The sequence below is a fragment of the Sycon ciliatum genome, chromosome 10, assembly GCF_964019385.1.
Source record: "Sycon ciliatum chromosome 10, ocSycCili1.1, whole genome shotgun sequence".
Classification (NCBI taxonomy): domain Eukaryota; kingdom Metazoa; phylum Porifera; class Calcarea; order Leucosolenida; family Sycettidae; genus Sycon; species Sycon ciliatum.
Window position 1 is genome coordinate 17684222 of NC_088652.1, and position 9748 is coordinate 17693969.

The 9748-nt window shown below is 44.6% G+C and overlaps 1 protein-coding gene across 1 annotated transcript; it reads left to right on the forward strand.

Moving 5' to 3' along the window:
• The first annotated feature begins 3963 nt into the window (after positions 1–3963).
• On the forward strand, positions 3964–7385 carry LOC135825787 (uncharacterized). Its single transcript, XM_065338409.1, has 5 exons — positions 3964–4196; positions 4955–5137; positions 5718–5846; positions 6164–6270; positions 6787–7385. The coding sequence occupies exons 1-5, from the start codon at positions 4085–4087 to the stop codon at positions 7249–7251; spliced, it is 996 nt and encodes a 331-aa protein (XP_065194481.1). The 5' UTR covers positions 3964–4084; the 3' UTR covers positions 7252–7385.
• The last annotated feature ends 2363 nt before the right edge of the window (positions 7386–9748 follow it).

The following is a 9748-nucleotide window of genomic DNA, read 5'->3' on the forward strand; positions in this document are numbered from 1 at the left end:
TGTTTACATCGCGCTGCATACATGTCAAGTCTGATCACTATTCATTGTGCGCTTCCCAAGAAATCACCTTTCACCTACGGGCACCTGCAGTGCGCGGTTGAAAGTGCGTGGTTGAAGACACGTGATGGTGAAATACCTAGGCTGGCGGACTGGTGCAGAGCGTGGCAATAACCTCACTTTAGGTGTACGGAAATTCTAGCGGCGTATGCTTTGCGCCATTTCTTCCCCTTCCCGAATTTCCCCCTATTCTGCGAGGAGATTAGCCTCCTCCTTCTCTAGTAGTAGTGATGTCATCCTCTGTTGACTTTGACAAGGCAGCTGATGGGCTGCGCTGCCGTATAGCTTCGTTGTTGGCGGAGAATCGAGGAGCCGCACAACTTGGTCGTAAGTTTCGTTCCTTGCCGACTTTTGTACGTATTCAACATTTCCAGACAGGTCAAACGACTGCCAATGAAAAATGAATGTGAAATGAAGGGTGATAGCCAACCACGGCAACTTCTGCAGTTTGCCTTTGCATGTTTGCGTAAGACATGGGCAGGGGGGGGGGGGGGGGGGGACTGCACTCTGAAGCCTGTCCAGCTCACAATGCTGTCTGTGTCCAGTTGCCATATTCGTTATTTTTAATGTCAGCTATGGCGACATAGCAAAAGGATAATTAATTTGAGAGTAATGTCAACTTTAGATGTCAATGTACTTTCTCCTTGACCTCTTGGGTCTGCTTTGTCACCTTTGAAGTCATGATCGTTTGGTCTCTTGCCAAATGCATGATGTGTGGGCTCTAGAACATTCCTCTGGCTTTACTATTTGTAGTTCATGCTTTTTCCTGCCCTTACTAACCAATGCCCTGATGATAGCCTATGGGCGAAACGTCGGTAGTCCTTTCTTTCGTTGCGTGCTGCTGACAATTGTTCGTGGAAGCCAAGTGTTAAAATGTGGAAGAAAAGCGCGGCAGTGCCGTTGGAGAGTTCTAAGAAAAGGCACTGTCACTGTTGTTTATATCTTCATATCTGTCCTTTCAGACAAACAAGGCGATATACCTGATCATGGTTAATGCGGTGCAGCCTGCGTAGGAACCGTGGACGTGTTTGCAAACTGCATACTTCAGTAGTAGAAAATTACTCACTTGTACACAGAGGCAGAACGCCTTACCTACATGTACATGTACTTGCACAGATTTGAGTATTATGCTCCCTAGCGTCAGCAATGTCGTTAGGTTGAGCACTCTTACCTTAGCGCGAACCCTTGCCGCTCGCCTTGTGCAACGCTCACTGCTAAGTTGGAGCATTTCGAGCACTCTTGGCGGGGTTTGCAGCTCTTTATAAAAATGCCTTGCTTCACGGAAACGTATTTCATTGCGAAGAGCTGCGCTTCGGTCCTCTGAGCTGTGCTACAATGTAAGGAGCTCTAACAGAGCGAAACAGTTGCTGTCCACAGATTTGTGCACTTGTACATGAATATGTACAATCATGTACATGGTACAATCCCATCATGTAGGTCAAACTATCAGAGAGAGAGAGAGTCTCACTCTTGTATTCTGAATCTCTGATACGGGTGCAGGTGTAGGAATACATTCATGAGAGCAGCATTGCTGCATGCATCGGATCGTGCAGGAATTCATCCGAGCTGGCGAAACTCTTTTATAGAATAAACATTGATGTTAAAAGGACGACACAAGTCCCAAGAGTTTGTTAGGCCGGAGATTTGTTGTCGGCGGTTTCTTTGACTAGTCACAGCTAATGCGGCCCAGTGAAGTGAGCGCTAGAAACAATATTCATTTGCATCCAATGGCGGTTTCGACTTTCCGAGGAAAGCATCAATGCAGCCTTGCAACGCCCACTTCGACTTCCAGAACCCGGTAGCAATCCAATCCTCGCACAGGGTCATCATCACTCTTCGTCTGTGACGGAACGATGTATTGGAAACGCATGATGAACTTCGCGCAGTGCATATACCGTACATTGTGAAATACACCTAAACACCAGCACACGTACATGACTGTAATAATTTTTTTTACAGTCGTAGTTTTCACGTACCTTCTCTGTAGATGAGTCTTGCCTAAGGTAAACCGCGAGCAGTAAATGGTTCGATATCAACTTCAGGTGAACGTGACTATTCTCTTCCAGTCTCGTTGTCAATGGCTGGTAGGCTAATTACATGATTGTACTTACCAACAAATACGGGTATGTCTGGTACGAGTCTTCGACTCGAAAACAAGGCAATCAGCGTGATCTACTACATTGGGGCGAAACTGGGAGATGACATGCCATTGAAGTGTCGCATGGCAGATGTCAAAGCATTGCGCGTGCGGTGCAGATTGGGTAATTCACTGTTCGTTCTCAGCGCTGCACTTGAAAGGTGATTTCTTGGGAAGCGCAGAATGAATGGTGATGAGATTTGACAAGCATAATAAGTATTATGCCGCGCTAAGTGACAAACAACCTTTGTTTGATTAAAGAGAAAGTGGTGAATTCAATAAGAACTCGTCTAAAAATAGTCGCCAATTATTCAGCAACCGCTTTACCCGTCCTATGGGAAGTGAAAATGGCGCATTATACATTAATTTTATGGGCTTTTGGTCACTGTCAATGAGCCCAGGTCAGACAGGAATGGCGACTTATCCATTCCTTCGTTGCTGGTGGCGTCTGGTATCTCTCGACCGCTAGGCTCAGTTTCAGTGTTTTTTTTAATTTATTATGTAGTGTGCAAACTTGCAAAGTATTCCCTGATTTATGCCGCTTATATCCCGCATTTGTAGATGAATTCCCGACATTTCGAAATTCCTCTCGATTATGCCGAAAACCACTGTACAAGAAAGAAGTCTTGATAGTGTTCTTGGAGCACTTTGAGTGGCTTGTCTAGTCGTCCTTTTTGATACTGTACAACTATACATGTATATGTAGCTGCAGCATCAGTACTCAATCAGACAGTAGAGTTATAAAATTATGATGTACTACATGGACATGTACATGCAGTACTCCTTCCATGAACAGCCGCTGAAAATCTCTTTTGATTCTTGAAGATGTGCTGGATGTACCGTCACTATCGCGTTGTCCACACTATGCCGATTTTGGGGCCGATATTTAATCTCATGAAAAATACTCAAGGTTGGCACGACAGTCACCTGGTGCGCGCGGTGTTGTCGCACAAGTTTCTTACAATTGTGTGTGTGTGTGTGTGTGTGTGTGTGTGTGTGTGTGTGTGTGTGTGTGTGTGTGTGTGTATGTGTATAGAGGTAGTCCGACACAGCGGGCTGATTTCATGTCGGTGTCGGTGTCGGTGTCGGAGCACTGGCCCAAAATCAGCCTAGTGGGAGGCAGACATAAGGTGAATCACTACCTTCCATTCGCCGTCCGGATGTTAACTCTAGAAGAATTGAAAGGTTATGAGTGATGTTTGCATAATCCTATTCTTGCAGTCAAAGTTCAGAGAGTGCAACACTTGTGTCTGTCAACAAGATGTTCGCTTTGTCCACAGGGCAAAATATCTACAGTGTAAGAATTGCCCCTAACGCAAATATTTTTTTACATGTAACAAAGAGCTCGCCCCATTCAAAGGACCCTTGTCTTCAGCACTCAGGCAAGCGCTTGTGCCACGAGCTTTCATCTATAACTTCTCGCAATCCGTTCCGGTAAAAGTACAAGCTTATCTACTTCGCTGGAATCACGATGTGTTTAGTTCCTCTTCCCGCATACAGCTTCTGGATTCCGAAGCCCCTTTCAAACACAGACCTCATCGCCCAAACATACCGACAACGTGCACAATTTTCTCAAAAAGCTCAGTCACCAACATCGGTGATACATGCATGATCCATATCCAGGCCATAATTTTGCCCATGCGAAAGTATTTACGCCTATTGATGGTTCTTGGTGTGTCAGGAGATGGATCAACGTCTGTTCCCTGAGCCGTGGCGTCATATCACAATCCGGGGAAATGGTCTCGGATTGCTATAAAAGCAGTAGCGGTGCAAGCTGTAATTATCAGTTTCCAGTTTCCCAGCCATTCGTAGTTCAGTTGAGAAAACACCGTCTGAAGACCGCCTGAAGTACATTGCATACGACACTGGTGCATAAGCATTATCATTACCATGGATGGGATCAGCTTCACCCTCTCGCTACTTCTGATTAGCATGCTATCATTTCAAGGTGGCAATGCGCAGAAAGAGCCAGAAGCAAACGTACAATTAAACCTACCTGCCGGTAAGTGCTTGCTGTATAGTTTTAATAGCGTAAGAAGAGACGAGAAAGGCTCCGAAAGGAAAAAAAGGATGCCAATTCAAAGAGTAGAGTCGAGGATAGATGGGGCCGGTGGTCCAGTATGTTCAGTCGATTATTTTAAGCATTTTGCTTGCAGGGCTGTACTTCTCACTTCCACTGTAGCTCAGAATTCCTCCCACGTTAGCAGTGCATCGTGCGTGTGGCGTTAACTATCAAAAAGGTGGTTGCTCGCGACATTCTAGATTCACATTTTCATTGGTTTGAGGGAAAGGTGCAAGAGGGAAATTTTCCCGAACCTTTGCTCAGGATTCTTCACCCATCATCAGTAGCTATCTAGGCAATAGCTGTAAAAAAAACTTGGTTGTTCACAGAATTTCTGCTAGATATTTTCACGCACGAACGCTGCAAGCAACCAACTTTCTTATCATTATCGCCAAGATAACTACCACGAATTCCTGCTGTCGTGTCCAGAACTCACTATGTTTTCGGGACGACAAGAGCTAGTCACTAAATTCTCACCTCTAGTCGGCGGGCAAAGGTAGACCTGGAACATTTCGCGCAACGAAAATTCTTATCATTGTCATCCGGGGTCGCAACTATAGTAGATTGAACGATTGGTCGGCCTATATCATTCTCATTAAGAGTGATTGAATTCTCTCTTTTCTGCAGGATTTGAGTATTTTAATTTGAAATAGTAGAATTTCATTACTATTTCTATCTTCCAACCTGTCTTTATCCAGGCAACTGCCTTCAAAAGCTTTTGGTGAGATCTGGAGTTCCTCTGGCCAAAGCCATAACTTACAAAGGAACCTTGGCCTCGCTGCACTTCGACTTGCCAAAGATCAAGGCCGCCGACGAGAAACTGCTGGCGTTCATTCTGGAGAAGAACTTGGCACATGCCAGGGCTGTGCAAAGCTGTTTGAGTAAGTAAATTTACTGTATTTACACGAACCTCAAGTTCTGATGATGGGCATTCCATTTCTTTCCACATAGACCACTTTATTATGCCGAGTACATTATACGACGAAGGTCTCTCGACTTGGTACAGGAATCCTCCACCTTTTGGTTCGCGAGGGTTCCGATATACTAGTATAATATTATTGTAAAGTAGTTATGGTTGAGAATCAGAGGGTCGTCGTTTAGATAGTACAGCTGGAATAAAGTACATGGTCCACTGTAAACGTTGAGTGGTCTAAAGGTACATGCACCCGCACACGTGTACATTGCCCGGTGGCATTACGGTAGGCGTTTAAGTTACAAAGTGGTGCGTAAGTTTGAGCATTAAAGCGTACTCTATAAGGTGATATGAACACAGTTACGATATTCAAACCGCCATAAGTCTGTGATGGAGGACGATTTTTCAGTGAGGTGTTTGCACACTGATCGGCTTGATTACAGCGATGTCGTGGTACCAAAACATTCTATTTCTCATTTATGGATCTGGAAGCGCAATAAAATGATTTCATTCTTCTGCATTATTTTGCTACTGTTACATATATGTAGAAGGAGATCTACCAGCATGCCACGACTACAGCCCATGCGGCTCTGAGGGTCAATGTGAGTTCAGTGAGGAACGTGCCACGTATCAGTGTGTGTGCTCTCCATACCGAACTGGTGACTTCTGCCAAGTGGGTGAGTTGGCCATAATCTCTCTCGTACCAGTGAACGATTTCCTTGGAAATAAATTTATATTGATCAATTCAAAGTCTGGTGTTCTACACCATACGATATCTCGTTCACCTATCCAAGAAATGACAAAATTCTTTCAATCCACGTAGGCACCTTCTTCAGATCATCCATCCACTTTAGGTATGTAATAGATTGAGTTGACGTGAATTCGGGCATGCAACGTGTTACAATATCGATGAGCACTCTGACCTGGCTTCAATTATCATCCTGTGTAGAGTAGACTATCTTACTGCTGTCGTCTCTCTCCGTTTTCACCATAGACACATCAGTGGAAAGGTTGACCAATGCAGTTGACGTCGTCCGAGGAAATGCTGTCAAGAATGCCAAGAAAGTCACTGCCGTTAGCAAGCGAGTTGATGTGCTTGAGGTAAGACAGGTGCCGAATATGGTAGACTACCACTTCATAGAACAACTACAATGGAGCATGAAAACCAGGCAAACACTGGGCTCTAACTCAGACTTATGTGTCAAATTCATCAGGAAACATATCCGGGCATTTCTCAATTATGATCACACAAGCGTCACAGTGAGGGCTGATAAAGGAAGTGGTTAGTTGTACTGGTGCTCTATCCTACACTTCTATTCCAGCAATGATATTATTAGTTCTGGATCCCAGACATTGAGCATTCAGGCCATGCCGATGGTACCTATATACATCTTCATTAACCTACTTCGATATCTAGCTTACATACTTCTGTAGCATGTGAGTTAGATATCTCCAGGGATATGTTGGAACCAATGAGCTATTTGGACCTGGAAGTCAAGGCGCATGACTAACAAAACACTGTGCCTGGTACATGTGGACACATAATAATAATATTATGTTGTGATGTATTTTGTGATGCGAAAATTCCAAACCCTTCCTTTGCTTTCTCTCTTTCAGGCATACAATGCAGCGTGCAACAAGGCCTTGGTTGGTTACGCGTTCAACTCCAGACACCATCAGTTTATTGGCAACAACGACCATGCCCAGCTAGCCAGCATTACCTATGTCAAGAAACGTGCAGACACTCTGCTGAAGGTCTCCTACTCTGCCAACATCCGTGTGCTTGGCGGGGGAAGTGGAAGAGCTGCAAGGTGGTTTGTGAAGATCGATGGACAGGAGTGTTCTGATCCAACCCTGGTGGATATTTGGTACTTTCGTACAGACACGGAGAACATTCACATTCCGGCCAATCTGAAGGGTATTTGCCGTGGTACCTCTGATGGTCAAATTGGTACCGGATCCCACACTATTACAGTTCATGTGGGTGAGTCGCCTATTGACAATTATCCTCTCGGTCATACTTCGAGTGGATACGGTAGCACACAACTCCTTGAGGTACAGGAGATTTGCCCTCCCTTCTAAACGGACAGAAATGTTTTGGCAATCGTTTTACAGGCTATACTGAAAATTCTTTCCCCAGAATTATAGATGATGTGTTTGATTATGCGAAAGTACATGTACATGTGCATGGCTGCACCCTCCCCCCTCCCCCCCCCCCCCACCCCCTCTTGCTCTGCCTTGCCTCCTAATCTGTTCTCGCACTTTTTCTTCTGTTTCACATCCCTTTTCCCAACCTTACACCCATCTAATTCAAGTATTCCACGCACGTTCCTCTTCTGCTAAAACGTTTGCGCACGAGTCCCTTTGCCTGCACCTACAGTCCATTCAGAAAAAGATGATATCCTAGCTTTTGGCAATAAATGGATCAAATTTTGTGTTTTGTCACAATATTTTGGCAATACCCCATGGAATGCTCTTCCAATTGTGTTTTTGAATTCTATTTCTCCAAAGAGCTAGCAAGCCATAACAAGAATAGGATTTCGGCCAGGTTTTGCCCCCAAAGCAATTTGGGGAAAAGCCATGGAAATCCAACCCGCGCACTCCACTTGCAGAACAGTACATTTGCGGTTCAAACCCCAGTTGAGGTATTTTTTTGGACCCTTTTTCAAGTTTCGAATCTCGCGGCACTGGCAAAATCACCAAAACACGGGAGCTCTCCAGAGCCAGCGCTCATCTTTTTCTGAATGAACTGTAGTGTACGGAATATAACGTACATGTACACTAGTAGTCAAACGGGAAATTTTTAAAGTGAAGTTCAACTTTGGCTAGACCCAGACAGGTGGAACCTTACAAAAAGACTGCTTTCGACGGCAAGCTATTGGCAAGAAAGAAAAAATAGTTTATTTCTACAGTCTACAAGGGTGGGTCCTACACGTTTGAGCATTGTCTGGGCAGTGGCAGGGAAAAGCTGGGATGCATGGTCCATGGACAAACGTAGACTAGTCGTTTTCTCAATTGTTGCTGGGGTGACCAGCTGCTCGTTGAAGTTTGGTTCGTTATACATGTACCTCTAGAAAGAAGGCGCATTGTCCTGCAAAATCAACACCACCGCAAAACAACTGCAAGAAAACAGAAAGGCGATGCCAACAAGGACAAGGATAACCACGAGACCCGACCGCTGTCTGGGTTCCGCTTTTGTAGAAATCTCTCCATTATTTTAAATGCCTCCTACATGTATCAACGTTCCGCGGTCTTCTCTCACGAATTCCGTTCCGGCTAGATATCTCATCCCATCCTTGCTGCTAAACTAACTGCACCAGTCCCAGTCACTTGCTCGCCTAGCTAAGTTAGCCGACAACAGTTACTGACCATGACACCACCAACATCGTCTACAGAGAGCACCTTCTCACGACAGTGTCATGGTGGTGACAGTAACAGTTGTCCCCTGACGAGCTGAAAGAAGGGCGCCACGGGCAGAAATTGAAAAAATAATAATTGCAAAAAAGAGAAGCAAGCAGAACACTTTCAGAAGATGACGTCCGGGCGTGAACAGCGTACATGACTGTACATGTACGGCTTCAATCATGTTGTGTTCTTTCCAGGGATATTTAGCTGACTTGTTATGCCCAAAATGGGGCGTGCAGTCACTGGTATACGAGACCTCTGGTCGGCGGAGCTTAATGGGCCCCACCACCACACTCCATCATTCACCCCAGTGTCTGGAGATATGTGGATTTTGTAGAAGAAAAAAAAAGAAAAAAAATGTAAATAATGAAAAAAAAAAATGTAGTTTAATATACTTATAGTATGCAGTCCGTGCGCCAAGGGGTACTCAAGGGCTCATTTTATTTGCAACCGCGGGAAACGAAGTCACCAAGACGCCTTCATTTGAGGCTTTTGGAATTGGAGAATTTATTGAATTTAGGTATGACTCTCGTCCCTTCTAGAGAACTAACCAAGACCCTGTGGGGGCAGAAAGAGACTTCTTTGGCTCCGTGAATACACTAGCTATGCGGTGGTCTAGTTAGTTTGAGTGTGTGGTTCGTATTCAAAGTGTTCCAAGCCGCAGTTCACTCGAAGGTCATCGTGGATACGTCTGCACTTGAAAATCAAGGCTGGAAAGGACTGCCTGGTGTGTCCGAACGGTATGTTTTGCACTGAAGGCATTTTTTGTATGAATTGTTGAAAGTGTCTACTTGTTCGAAATGCAAAAGACATGGTCGTAGATCCTTGGCCCACAACACCCCACTAAATAAACTATGACCTGTCGTGAAATTATGTGAAATTGATCAACACAATCATCCACAAATTATCCTATGCCAAAGTACTGCAAATGCAAATAATGACATCCCTTTACCTAGGTCATGTTTGTAGGGCCTTATGCCACATCTTTGCATGATTTCTTCATGCAAATCTTGTGCCTAGCTTCGAAAACACATTGCGCTAAGGGCCGAATATATACCTGTGAATCAGAACAACAGCACTCACTATTGCTTTCATGAGTGGTAATGGTCAGCTGAAAGGAAACTTCTATCCATCAACTCATAAGTAAAGTAATGACTAATCTCCTTGCTGCGCA

Excerpts from the sequence above, each read along its gene's own strand:
- LOC135825787 (XM_065338409.1), top strand. The coding sequence starts at position 4,085 with ATGGATGGGATCAGCTTCACCCTCTCGCTACTTCTGATTAGCATGCTA. Across the intron at positions 5,138-5,717 it reads GGCTGTGCAAAGCTGTTTGA|AAGGAGATCTACCAGCATGC; the intron begins GTAAGTAAATTT and ends ACATATATGTAG. Across the intron at positions 5,847-6,163 it reads TGGTGACTTCTGCCAAGTGG|ACACATCAGTGGAAAGGTTG; the intron begins GTGAGTTGGCCA and ends TTTTCACCATAG.